This window comes from Chaetodon auriga, chromosome 16 (assembly GCF_051107435.1).
Source record: "Chaetodon auriga isolate fChaAug3 chromosome 16, fChaAug3.hap1, whole genome shotgun sequence".
Lineage (NCBI taxonomy): Eukaryota > Metazoa > Chordata > Actinopteri > Chaetodontiformes > Chaetodontidae > Chaetodon > Chaetodon auriga.
The window spans coordinates 19,320,705-19,334,554 of record NC_135089.1 but is presented as its reverse complement, the minus strand read 5'-3'; the positions used below and the strand labels follow the sequence as shown (position 1 = coordinate 19,334,554).

The following is a 13,850-nucleotide window of genomic DNA, read 5'->3' as shown; positions in this document are numbered from 1 at the left end:
GGTAATAGTGGGGGTTGGCAATTTTTTTACACTGTTATCACTCTAGTTAGTTGTAACGGTGCATGTTTACACTGTTTTTGCTCTCATGGCCTCAGTGGAAGGAGTTAATGGACTGAACTTGCAGTCAGTGTTAGATTTTGTAGCATCCAGGTGTGTGTTTGATTTCTCAACATCTCAGCCTGAGCAGTGTTTAGCTCCTGACTGCCTTTCATTCGTGATGCAAGACAGGAGCGACAATAAAATGTATCCTGTAAAAACATGATGATAAACAATGTAATTTTCATTTAGGTGCTGAAACAAAAGTGAATTCTGGTTTCTATCTCACTACTTCAGGATAAAGCCTTATCCGGGTTTATGAAAGCAGGATATGATGTTTACATGCCCAAACACAAAACTGGCTTCCTCCAAAAACCAGGTTAGAAATAAAATACTAACACTCAGGCAAACACACTCAATGTGACATGTTGATGTTAATGATGATGACTGCAGCTACAAATGGAGTTCACTGTAATCGCATAAAGCCTTTTAGTTAGTTATCATATTTTCACACTGACAGGTGCAGAGAACAGAGCAAAAGGCAAGGAAATGTGGGAAAACACTAAATTAAGAAGAGGAGAGCAAGGCTGTTTAAAGGAAAATGGGAAAAAAGAAAAATGTCTAACTCATGTCTACATCTTAACATTCCTAAAAAAGCCAAAGGCCTGTATAAATGTGGTACGAGAGTTGTGACATGAGTAAGATAAATAAACAGTGAGACATCTGGATATGACTGACAGATTTATTGACATGTGGTTCAAGGTATAAATGATTCGCTATATCATCTGTGAAAGAAAATGCAGGCTGGAATAAATTAGAACTAATTTTGTAGAGCTGCTTTTACTTTGACGAGATGAAGTTGCAAGTGTTTCCTCAAGCAGTCTGGACAGTCCGTTGCTTACAACTGTAAGCTAAAAGCAGTTTGCAGAATCCAACGCTGCATGAAAAACGAGAACTACCAAGGTACACTTTGTATCCAGCATGTTTTTGCCCTGCAGTGTGAAACGTCTCGACCGCTCAGCCCTCAGGCTTGAGTCTGTTCCTGCTTCAGTGCTTTGACTGGGCTCTCTTCACTAACACTCTCCTGTTTTCTGTCCGCCACATTTGTGTCTTTCTCCTCATCCTCAACAGTCAGTGCTAACCAGGACTCTTTATGCAACCTCTCGCTCCTTTCCACCTCCTGAACACTGGGTGGCGATGTTACCTGCATGTGTGCTGGCAGGTGCTTGAACTCTTCCTCATTCACATCATAGTCCTTCATCTTTGAGTCCAGGATCCACCAGCGGCCAACGAAACCCACATCTAGCACCCGCTGAGGGAGCTCCCTCCAGGGCACAGACAGATTGGAGCACTGGGCTTCGTACAGTGTGGCGTCTGGGTCATAGTCTGCGCGGTAAACTAGAGAGAGAAGACCCAGGCCGACGTGGCGGAGCCGGCCCTCATTACGTAGCTTCATTAGACTCTGCACATGGCCGTCAGAGGTGGCATTGCGGATCCACGGTGACAGAAGGCCCAGCTGGCTGGAGCACTCCAGCACGACGGCTTCAAAGGATGACTGGTCAGGTTTTGTGTGGAAACAGGCCCAGGTCCCACCCAGCAGAGTCATATACACAGAGGCTTTGACTGGTCGCTCCCACGCACCAACCACCATCTCCCGACATGCCTCTTTGTAGTCAGAGAACAGGCTGCGACACCACACACCTGTAGACAGAAGGAAGGATGCAGCACAAGAAATCAACTATCATCTCAACATGAAGTCACTGTAGCATCACAAGCTGTCACATAAATGCCAAAGCTGATAGTTGTTACTTAAAACCTCTCCACTTTCCATCATTATTGAACAGCAGGTCATGTATGTAACCCACTGCACCTGTTGTGTCACCTGTTCAGTCTGAACGGATCACATTAGCAGGCTGACATTACTTTTGCTACCTGACAGTTACTGCATGTAAATACTTGTTTACATAATGAGTAAACAAATATTTTACAACTTCAGCTGGTATAGCCATGACAAGTTTCTATCAAGCTACCAATCTGCAGCAACACTGTAAAGCAGACCTATTTTAGTTAGCATGCGCCATCACCATTTACATCTGACGTTAACTAATGTTAGCCGATTACAATGATGCAATTAAGTGAGGACACCTCTCTCATCATGTTTGCTTTCTACAGTGAATTGAATTGAACTGAGCAGCTGGATAAAGTAACGTTTACCAACATTTATATCAAATCCTTTTCAGTGGCGTCCATGTAATCTGAACTATTCCACAAACTAACATTAGCTGATGTGCCTAATTCGTGTGCTCGGTTTCTCACCCGCTTTGCTCTTTTTCAGTCTTTCCCATCGACTGGTTGACGTCGGGGCCGCTGCTGTTTCTGCCGCCGCACAGAGCATCCTCCTAACGACACGCAACGAAGCCATTTTAACAGATTTTATGCACTTGTACGGTCACCTTCACGCAGAAGAAACATCCTACTTGTCAAGAAGACCCTCACATGGAGCCAAGATGGCGCCCAGAAGGTGAATCGCTTTTAATCTTCCGACAGAAAGCTCTACCTCGCAAGCGTTCCGTTTGCTGTCACTGATACTCGCAGTGTATAGGTTACAAAATGACAATACATGTTTTTGCTGTAATTATTATGTTAATAAGAAATACAATGTAGCGCAGCGTGTCGCAAAATTGTACATAACGCTGTGCGCTATATATTAATCAACAAACCACCTTTTAAAAGAAGATTGGTCACGTGACAGCTTTGTTTACGTGGTGACGTGTACCGGAACACATATCAACGAGACCGTCTGACAGCAGTTACGCTAGGTATGAGAGACAGGCGTTAGCAGTGTATTATCATTTTTTATCAGTTTTTCAAACTTACATGGGCTGTATCGTCATATGTTTGCATTACTTACATTCACACCTTCAAACAAATGACAAACCAGGGCTAGTGTGCATTTAACCTAGCTAGTATTAGCTGTCACAGCTCTCTGGCCACTGTCACGCCATCATCATCGGGGACATCCTGCTGCGGACAGGTCGGTGTTAAAACGTGCTTTTCTGGTCACGAAACAGGTAGACTACAGAGTCACGGCAGAACTGTGACTTGTCTTGGTGCCATTGAGAATGACGTGAATTTATGTATGTTTAAATGTGTACATAAAAGAGCTTATTGGTGGGTTAGCTTGCTGCTTGCTAAACTAACAGATGTTGACACACTGACTAATAAACTGTTCCTGGCCTACAGGCAGCTGGAGTGTGGGAACATATCTTACCTCAGGGATCATCTTCTCCCAGGTGTTGCATGAGGTTGCTGTTTGGTTGCTGGAGCAATGGCCAGTCCAAATGATCTACAGTTTCAAGGTGAAGACCATGTCAGTCAAACCCAAGTGTGTGTTTGTTTTCTCTTCCCACCCTCTGTTTAACTCCGTCAGGTGTCTGGCTTTGCTTCTTTCATTCCCTCATCAAATCCTATGTTCCATGTCTTGGTCTGTCAGTCCTTAATTGATGGATACATGGTGAAGCTGCACCAGGGAAGGTTTTTAAAGCTAACATTTGTGGTTATCCAGCTATCTGCATGGCTAACCTGCTCCAGAGCACAAGGTCAGATCCAACCTGCCAACAGCCAAAGACTGACCAATCAGATCACAGGAAATGCAGTCATTATTTCTACAGGATCACAGTTCACTAGGACCACAAGTGCTGGGCTCAGAGAAGCAGGGAGCCCAGAGAGAGGCAGACTAAGTGGAACTAGCTTCTGGAGCAGAACTGTTGTTTGTGTTCATAACTCTCTGTTTTTCTTGATGTCTGTAGAGTTTGAGGAAGCAGCAGAGCTGTTGTCTGCAGACCCAGGAGCCTCCACACTCAGTATGTCTGTCTCAAACACTGCCACTGCAGCAGCAGCAGGGGGAGGAGGAGGAGCAGGAGCAGCAGGAGAGGATGTGAAACTAGACCTTTCAGAGGATGAGGAGGGTCAGCAAGAGAGCTCAGAGGTGTGTAAACAGTCTGTGTGTCACCATGACACAGGTTAAGATGCTTTGAGTTGGCAGCAGCTGAAAGATGTCTGTGCTTCCAGCTGTTAGGAGGGCAGAAGGCAACTGGTGGCTTCTGGACCTTTGAGTACTATCAGTCTTTCTTCAATGTGGACACAGTGCAGGTATGAAACACTCCCTCTCTACAAATATACTCTTTACACCGCTGCAGCTGTAATTCAACAATGGATGCGTGTGTTTTGTTTTTTGTTCAGAGCTAAGTGAAATAAATGTCATATTTTAGGTCTTTTGCTTGACAATTCATCATATGATGCAGGTTCTGGACAGAGTTAAGGGGTCACTGATGCCATTACCTGGAAGGAACTTTATCAAACACCACCTTAGGACTAACCCAGATCTGTATGGTAAGCCAGTGAAGAGGTGTTAAATTTTACACTGCCTCTTTTTTTATCCTTCATTTTCTCTTTATTTAAAGAGCCTACGTGTAGACATTTAATGTGATTTTAACACAGATCACACGCAGTACAGCCATCTGCTGCTGTGTTTGTGATGCAAGGCCTGTCTGTCTGTGTAAGTCACGCGTTGAACTGTCAGCGTAGTGTAGATGACAGATTTTGCCTCTTTCATACACATTCTAAAACGTATTTTTCCACGCAGCTGAAATGCGAGCTGCCATTTTAGCATGAAAAGTAAGCTGAAAAGTTGATCAACTATTAATGTAATAACAGCACTTCAAGGTCTTACTTCTGTATTTAGCTGCGTCAGTTGTGTGGCAGCATTAATAAGAAGAGGACATCTTTGATTTAGTAACAGGGAAACTGTTATAGTAGCAAATTTGGGGCTGAAGGTTAGTTTGAAAGGTAGATTGGTAGGAGGTCAAATTAGGAAATGAAAGCAGTCACTGAAACTCTTCCTGTGTCCTGTGTGTGTGTGTAGGTCCATTCTGGATCTGTGTGACACTGGTGTTCTCAGTAGCCATCAGTGGGAACTTGTCCACCTTCCTCAGTGAGATGGGAAACCCTGCCTACCACTACAGACCACAGTTCCACAGAGGTCAGTCCTCCTCAGGGTCTTTGATGAACCAGAAAGAGTTTGCATGTGTTTTACAGAGTCATGCTGAGTCAGCTCCGTTTCTCCGTCCTGCTTTCAACCAACAGTGACGATAGCTGCTGTAGTGATCTTCACATATGCCTGGCTGGTGCCCATTGGTTTGTGGGGTTTCCTGACCTGGCGACAAGGGGCAGAGAGGCAGATTGGTGGCTATTCCTTCCTGGAGACTGTGTGTGTCTACGGTTACTCCCTCTTCATCTATATCCCCACCTCGGTGAGTGCATCGCTCTCTCCTGAGTTTTACTAATGGATGTCAGGGTCATAAAATGCTGGCATTACGCAGACAAACTATCCCAGTGGAGAGTCTCATACGTTTTAGTTTATGCTTCAGTGTAAAGATTTCTATCTCTCTACCTGGAAAAAGGGGGTTTTATGGGTGTTTTGTTTCAGTAAAGAGCCTAGCTAACAGCCAGGAAAACTGGGAAAAGAACTCCATCTGTACATATCTGATGGAAAGCCCCAGAACACTTATTAAATGGATCTTACAGGTAACTCAGTGATTGGATCGTTGTAGTGATGTCATCCTGCATCATCACAGCTACATGAACGCACATGGGGGAATCAGTTTCTGGTGATTAACAGCAACTCATGCTGCACTTCACTGGACCTGATGTGTTTGTTTATCTTCCCTGGAGTCTCAAAGAGCAGACAAGAAATTGAATATGAGCATTATCAGTCAAGGCTGCAACCAGACTTTTGACCTGTTGACAGCATCCTACCAACTGCAAACGAGTTCAGTTATCGCTCTTTGTAGTCTGAAGTTCTAATCTATTAAGCTTTACTTGCTAAACCTCCCCAGAGCCTAGAAAAGCTATTTTTATTTTCATGACATGATCCCAATGTAAAGTCACTGGGCCGAGTGTGAATGTGCGGGTGTCCCCAGTGGGAGAAACACTAATGAGCAACACAGCAGCAGATCTGGAAGCTAGAAAACCTGTGGCTGGTGCTCAGTGAACACCAGTATCCAGCTCCTATGATACATCCAGAGTCCTCTTTTCAGGCGGTCTTGGCCTGGTTTGATTGACAGCTTTCATGTCTGCCTAAACGAACCAGACTAACCAGACAAAAGCAATAGAGTTCATTAATCAAATGCGTTGAGACCCGCAGACATCAGTAACCCACATGCAGCCCTGTCATCTCCAGGTTTTGTGGATCATCCCGTTTGAGTGGTTGCGCTGGACACTGATCCTGGTTGCCATGGTGATCTCTGGCTCCGTCCTGGTCCTCACCTTCTGGCCCGTCGTCCGTGACGACACCAAGGTGATGGCAGTGGCTACAGTTGCGAGCATAGTGGTCCTGCACACACTGCTGGCTGTCGGCTGTAAGGTCAGTGAGCTGAATGTGGATGTAGCCTGATGTCAGTGCTGCACATTTAACCTTGACAGAATATTTCATTTTTCTTCTCTTTTCTTTCAGATGTACTTCTTCCAGACTGCAATCCATGTACCAACACCGGCCCCTACAACCCCCCCGATCCACATAACACTGGCCACCCAGTCCCACTGACCAATAGGAGTGTCGGCAGGGAGAGGGGGCGTGACGGATGTCTCTGTCGCAGATATAAAACTATGTATAGAGTCTTGTTGAGGCAATGTTGATTATTGCCATTGTGATTTGTTCAGTGCTCCCTGGATGAAGTGCTGGGATTGGGCGTGTGGGTCGTTTGTCTAAGTTATCCTGAGGTGTTTCTACTGTGACTGTAGCACTTTCTTCACTGCAATAATCGTACATTTTTACTGTGATGTTTCAAGATGTGGTGCATCTGATTAGTCCAGCATGGCTTCCTTAACACCGCAGTACCCCTCATTTCATCAGCAAGACTTGAAAGAAGAAGACATTAACAATCAATAGAAGAGAAAAACAGTAGGACTTCTAAACCAAATACAGTTAGAAAACCACGCTGCTACTCAATCATTCCTTCTCACAAGATATCGGGTGGTCAACAGCAGAGTTCTTCGGCTTAGAGAGGCTGTGGCATCATGTCAGGATCAGTAACTGATGATGCAATGCAGCAAAAGGTGCTCATCCATCAAAGTCGTAATAAAGCATTATTTACACTTTGCTTTTGCTTTTTGCTGCATTCTCATCATATAGTTCAATTCATATTTACAGGCAATCAAGTTGGACAAACCACTCACATCACACTCTTGAGTTGTAATTCCCAGTTGTAGATGTTGGGAATTTCTGACAGTAATGTGATGAGAGGAACCGCAGAAGTGTCAACAAACAAAACTGGTGAAATGGCTTCAAAGCCACCGTCACTGACAGTCGATTCAACCAGCTTAAACAGATCTTTACCTAGTTTGTATCTGGTTTCATGTGTCTACGAATTTTTAATTTAAGAAAGTCAGGTTGTTTAACTTATGTTAGTACAAAACTTGCAGTAATGCGTGAACTCTCTTTAGCTTTTTTTCCCCCATTATGTGAACATTGTCTGAATGCAGCAATTTCCTACTGTGACATGCTAAAATGTATTAGACCAATTGTCATTGATTTTGCTGCAAAAAGTCACGATCCCCTAAAGGGGAGTCCCTGAATTCTGGTCAAGCACAGCCATTGTGTTGAAATTTCAGTTTGTCTAATACATTTGTTTATGCCCAATACCTGCAACAGCAATATTCCCATCAGCCTCAGCTGTACTTTGCGATTAGTGCTAGTTAGCGAGTGTTAGCATGCTATGCTGAGATGACAAACATGGTCAACATTATACCTGCTAAACGGCATGTTAGCACTGTCATTTTGATTTATTTTGGGTGACGTTAGCATTAGCTCAGCTGCCTTAGCATGGCCTCACAGAGCTGCTGGGTGCAGCTGCTGTGGCTGTAGACTCTCAGTCTTGTTGCTCGATGAATGACATGCTGATTAATCATTTTCTGACTCATCATTTCAGCACTACGTGAAACTTCATCAGGATTGCACATCAGCCACATTTGAATGCTGTAAAGCGGGGTTGCTCTCTCCCTTCACCTTTCAGCAAATCATGCAACATTTCAAGAGTTCCCAGATGTTTTGTTCACTGCTCAAAACATTAGATTCTGTGAATTTGTTCCCATGAAGCAGCTCGCTTCAGTCGCAGATGTGGGATAGGAAGCCATTCCAGATGGTAGTGCAGGATTACGAATGTGTTCCAGTGAGCTCAGACTGGAACGGGACCCCTGCTGATGCACCACACCACTTCTCCTCCCCATGAGAAACATGAAGAGCTCAGCCTCTGAGCCCTCACTGATAAAAATGACTTCATCTAATTGCATTTATGATTTCTTGAAAGTTGAAGAGTAGGTTTATGTCTGCAGAACTATTTATTCCCTACTGTGATGCTGTTTTTTATTAATAAAGTCCTATTCATTATTGTTTGTCCGCAATTACTAACATCCAGTATTTCATCAGGTATTGAAGAGCTATTATCAGCAATGAGTGTGTGCCAGAGCTCTATGGTATTTCCAGTGTGATGTCAAGCATTGTAATCATATTACAGCCAAGAAGTATGTCCAGCTGCAGAGGAGTAAATATTGAGGGTCTCTATCATCACCATTCAGAGGCCACCTTTCAGCCTGTCACTACAAAGCTGCAGTTTTTGTTCTTTCATTACGTTTTAAGTTTTTAAGTCAGTTTGAATGAGCTGAACTCCTCGTTTGTCCATCCTGGCTTTCTCTGCCTGTTCTCTCTTTGTAACGCACGACGGCCACACAAGAAGAGGCTTTTGCTGCCTCAGTCAGCCTCGTGAACATCATCCTACTACATGTGAGTCAGAGTCAGGAGCCTTCCCACTTTAAGAGAAAAAATAACTCCGCTCATGAGACAGCTATGACTGAGGGCAATAGCTGTACTCTCAAATGAAACAGCCTGGTCCAGCAATGATGGCACTGTGGAGGAAGGCTTATTTGGTGCTTTGTGCTTCATTGCAGGGCTGTAGACTCAAATCAGACTTAGCAGAGCCACAAACATTAGGTTAAATCTTGAGACTTGACCTGGAACAATACAACATATAATGAAAGAAAGGCTCTTAATTAATTAATTAAGAGGGCTCACATATTTCTTACTGGAGGGGACTCACTTTCCCAGGAAGCCAGCACAGACGCAACTGAACAATCAGAAATATTATAGGCATACTACAGGCAGCAGTGTGTCTCTATGACCCTCTCACTCCTCTTTGAAAACATGCTGCTACTCATCACTCTGATCATGAAGGTGACTCTATTCTGCAGAGCAACAGGTTAACAGTATAGTATAAAATTGAGTATGTATAACATATAGTTTAGAGAACATTATCGATCCAAGAGGAAGCCAAAAGAAGAGCAGGGCTGAGACAAAAATGTGCAATTACAAACTTCAGCACCATAGAGTTATGGATGCATGGCTCAGTTAGGCTACTAATGTTTCAGAGCGGCAGTTGAGGACAGAGATTCAAACTGTACAAACAGTCAGATAAAGGATCAGTGATTCAGATCCTTACATGAGCTTAGCTGTATGATTAATATTGACTGCAACACAGCTCCTATCAGTGGGCACAGATTCACCAGGTCAAGTTCAATCTCTTTGCTTGGTGGATACATGACATCATTCCAAACAGCTGTTTGGAATAAATAAATCACCCAGAAAAAGCACAGCTGCTCCCACATATCAGTTATCCACAACATGCATCAGCAAATATAACAACATAACAAGTTACATTAGTAAATTAGTAGCTGGCATTGCATACTACCAATTAATTAAAACATGCTGTTTTAGCAAAACTAGCTTTAGCATGCATAACAACAAAACATGCATTTAACATCTAGTGGTAAGAACAAATAAAAAGCAGTTCACAGCATTCAGAGTGTCAGAGGCAGATGAAGGCACTGCTAATACTAACCAAACATTTCCGATTGCTGCTGCTTCACATTAAAAGGGTTCAACTGTTGAAGCACTGCGTGGCTTTTATTGTGAAGCAGTTACAAAACACTGACAGCTGTCTTTTTACTGACACCGCGTCAGCTCTAAACGTAGTGTGGAATGGAACAGGAAGGGGCAGCTGCTGCTTCTTGTATTATGTTTCTGACAAAGTAGCTGCTGTGCCCCACAGGGCAGCTGTGTGTCTAAAGTGGCCTGATGGCATTCTGTCCCTCTACAGAGTCTGGCTTGACAAATGGACTCATTTCCACAAATCTGTTTTCAGTTTTTGTACTTTTTTCTAATCTCTGCCCTTTTTTTAGTGAAATATTGGATCACTTTACCTCTTTGGACTTCAGACAGTTCTTTATGAAACCATGTGAGAAGTTTAAAGGTAAAGGTCTCTTTGGTGGAACTTACAATAACTCATAAACTTCTGACAAACTACATACTATTTGGACACGTCAACAATAAATAAACCGGCGAAATAATGATTAGTCAGCTTTAATCTGAAGATCTGTGCGTGTGCTGCCCTTAAACTATGATGGTATTCATGAGAAGTCTGAGATGTGTGTGTGTGCACTTGATGTTGTGAGAAGGGAAGTGTAGGCCATGACAGAGACCTGAGCTATAGACGGGTTCCCTCCCTGCAAACAACCCAGTTTGCAGCATGGTGGTCGAAAAAAAACCCATTGAATATCTTAAATATGTACATTTTCAGTATTTAAGCAAGCAGTCAAAACTTTTTTCCACACGCCTCTTAACCCGTCAACTCTGGCTAGCTAACATACCATGAAACATGGTAGCAGTGATAATGCCAACAAATACTTCACACCCTGAGCCCTGTCCCCACACAAGTATTAAGAAAATATCTTCAGCATATGCTGCTTCAAATTCCTCCTGCTTGCCTGTTGGACAAGTTCAGAGCAAAGACATATGAATAATGTCAGCATGTGCGAAAGTCCTGCAGCTCCCTCAGAATATAGCAGATAGACAGACTGTATATGTGTTAGTGGAAAATCCTCTATTACAGGATTGCAGCGTAAGCAGGGAAAACTTCACTGAAACTGTGTCAGTGCAGGATTTAATATGTGTTCTTCAGTCGTTTAGAGGTGAGCTGCCGTCACACACTGCAACTCTGAACACACTGATCACCAAAGTGTTGATCATTTGATAAAGGACCTGTAGGCCTCAGCATGAGAGGCCTGCCGAGCCACAGGGCGAGCAGGCCACAGAGGCAGAGTGAGGGCAGCGCTCCACAGGAAGAAGAAGTGAAGCCTCAGCAGGATCATTAGACCACAGAGGAGAGAAAAACGAGGCGATCCAGTACTGGTTGTTGATCACCCAATCGGCACCTCTCTCCCTCACCTGAGGCACCTCCAGGAGAGCAGGAACACCACCAAGGAAACAATAAGAGGAGAAGTCTAATGTTTATTAAATCAGCATATAACCATGAGGCTATGATTTACTGTGTGTGCAGTCAGTCAGCACATATCCATGATATTGATTTACTATATGGTTGTTGTGCAGTGATAAATGAGACATATTCCTAGATTCAAGATGAATGCTAAAGTAAATGTTTGAATTATTAGTGATTTCAGATCAAAGTGGGAGTTTAATCATTTAATGATAACGTCACCTGATGATCCACCCGGTTAGTTAGCTAATGTACGACGTCCACATTGGGGGAGTTAGAGATATAAAAACCGATAGAAAAGCAAAGAGAGATCATTGGTTGCTGGGGGACCCTGTGCCACTCTGAACAAAGAAATCCTCACAGAGATTGAAAAAAAAGCTTTCAAGCACTGCAATCCAGCCGAGGCCTCATTACCCACAAGCCCGACCCGCCCGAGGGAGCAGCTGCTGGCAGAATCAGACCTGACTTCCCCTCCGGGGGCTCAGACAGGGGCTTCAGTTGTTGCTTTTCTACCAATTCAAACCTCTGAGAGAATTGTTGTTGCAGCTTCTGGACATGTTGGGACTCTTAGCAGCCTTTTTTATATCTAAGGAGATTGGAAGAGGAACTACAATAGTGACAGTAAGGGAGGAATATTATATTAGTCATAAGCACCTTTTGTGTGAGGGCTGAGCAGGGCTCCTGCACCGAGCGCCTGTCGCTGCGCTCTGAGCAAACCTGGTTTCCTCCTCAAGCGGCGATGGAGCGGAGAGGTGGGGTGGAGGCGTCCCTCTGCAGTGGCTGGTAGATGCTCATTCCAGGCCTCCAGCAGCAGAGAAGAGGCAGCTCCAGAGCCCCCGAGGCTGGCTTCTACAGAAAGTCAGCTTTTAATGAGTGAAGGAGCCATACAGATCTGGAGCTTATAACAACCCAGTGCCTACTTGTGCCATTAATTCAGTGATGTTTAAAGATCAAAATGAACCACCCAGTGGTGACTCCAGCTGAATGAATTGGTTGTTGGAGTGGTTAACATTTGGGGCATAGTTTAGGTCAAACAGCACAGATCTGATAACAGGTATATATTTAGCTAACATCTGTCATTGATTTAGATTTCAAGTGTGTCTCATGCAGCTTTAAATCTGCAGGCAAAGACGCCTAAAGTGTAAAGAACAGCATCCGTCCCAGGTCTCCCCTTGTTCCTGAGTGGATGAGCTTAGTTATCACTGTCGGTCATTAGTCATGTGAAAACTAGCCAACCCTTGTCCAGGTGCTTGTTTCTGAAGGTCATTCATGCTTTTCTCGGGAGAGTCGAGGTAGTTTTTGGCCAAGTTATACTTGCAAATACATATTGCAAGCTTATTGTGAGTGTATACGGATCTGTACATGCCACTGTGCATATAAGGCTGTCGGACAAAGCAATACATAAATAAACCTTGCTCCTAGCAGTGAATGGTCATAAAGTAGGAATGTTGGTAGATAATATGGAAAGTGAACCAAGTTAAAAAATAAAATGCTGCCCAAAGGAACAGACATCCTGAACTGGTTTTTGAGTCATCTGTGGAGCTAATTCCATGATTTTGGATGCACCTTCTTCAGCTCTATCCAATCAGAGTGACTCATCACCAAACACACTGTCACTTTAACCAGCAAGCAACAGAGGCAGCTGTAAGCAGCTGCCAATCACCATTAAAAACACAGAGTTTAAACATTACCGTGAGGATTTTAGGGACCCGCTGCACCGAGCACCAAAAACTGTGAAACACTGAAAACTGGCACTGAATGTACAATATGTCAGATCTGTAATCCTGCAGACTGATTTAGCCTGTATGAAACATCAATCCCAACCAGAATTGAAACCAGTTTGCATGTTCGAGTACAGCAATCGAGTCCAATTTGAACTCACCTGTCACGTTATTCTTAGTGTAAGCAACTGTAGCTCATGCTCCGTACTGTAGACTGCGATGGCAGTGATTTCCTGGGGGACTCAACACTAACAGCTGAGAAATAAATCCCGCGGCTCACATACACCGAGATCGGCTCCGTCAGTAAACTGTGTGTGAGCGTACAGCACTGCCTTCGTGAGCTGCTGGGCTGACAGGCCATTGATTTTGGATTCATGACTGAAAACCATTTATCCATGCAGGAAGTCTTTAGAGTTTGGATGGAGTTAAACATGCTTTGGTCATTAACTGCAGTAGATATGATTAACGTGTCTATTACAGTCATCTACAGCATTTAATAAGGAGGCTGATGTGTGATTTTCTTTCACATTTACATGAACACCAACTGAGACTCCATGTCCCTGCTGTGGCCGGTAGTTTTTTTTTTTTTTAGTTTACCTCAGCACACACACTGTAATCCCTTATTTTCTATTATCTAAATTCATGTGTTTTTTCCCTGAACTGTTGGGATCTTTGTTGTATATGATTCTAGCTGAACGATCTCATGATC

The 13,850-nt window shown here is 43.7% G+C and overlaps 2 protein-coding genes across 2 annotated transcripts; one reads left to right on the top strand and one right to left on the bottom strand.

The window, feature by feature from the left end:
• Window positions 1-764: 764 nt before the first annotated feature.
• timm29 (translocase of inner mitochondrial membrane 29) lies at window positions 765-2,557 on the bottom strand. The gene is made up of 2 exons (XM_076752835.1): window positions 2,353-2,557; window positions 765-1,737 (listed from the first exon to the last, which is right to left on the bottom strand). Exons 1-2 carry the CDS (start codon window positions 2,456-2,458, stop codon window positions 1,061-1,063), a joined length of 783 nt encoding a protein of 260 aa, XP_076608950.1. The 5' UTR covers window positions 2,459-2,557; the 3' UTR covers window positions 765-1,060.
• A 256-nt stretch (window positions 2,558-2,813) lies between these two features.
• yipf2 (Yip1 domain family, member 2) lies at window positions 2,814-8,484 on the top strand. Its single transcript, XM_076753453.1, has 9 exons — window positions 2,814-3,070; window positions 3,280-3,395; window positions 3,846-4,024; window positions 4,108-4,188; window positions 4,341-4,428; window positions 4,961-5,077; window positions 5,182-5,348; window positions 6,278-6,460; window positions 6,551-8,484. Exons 2-9 carry the CDS (start codon window positions 3,365-3,367, stop codon window positions 6,638-6,640), a joined length of 936 nt encoding a protein of 311 aa, XP_076609568.1. The 5' UTR covers window positions 2,814-3,070; window positions 3,280-3,364; the 3' UTR covers window positions 6,641-8,484.
• Window positions 8,485-13,850: the final 5,366 nt, after the last annotated feature.

Coding starts and splice junctions, on each gene's coding strand:
- timm29 (XM_076752835.1), bottom strand. CDS start 2,458: ATGGCTTCGTTGCGTGTCGTTAGGAGGATGCTCTGTGCGGCGGCAGAA. Junction 1,738..2,352: donor ACTGAAAAAGAGCAAAGCGG/GTGAGAAACCGA, acceptor TTCTGTCTACAG/GTGTGTGGTGTCGCAGCCTG.
- yipf2 (XM_076753453.1), top strand. CDS start 3,365: ATGGCCAGTCCAAATGATCTACAGTTTCAAG. Junction 3,396..3,845: donor AAATGATCTACAGTTTCAAG/GTGAAGACCATG, acceptor TGATGTCTGTAG/AGTTTGAGGAAGCAGCAGAG. Junction 5,078..5,181: donor CAGACCACAGTTCCACAGAG/GTCAGTCCTCCT, acceptor TTCAACCAACAG/TGACGATAGCTGCTGTAGTG.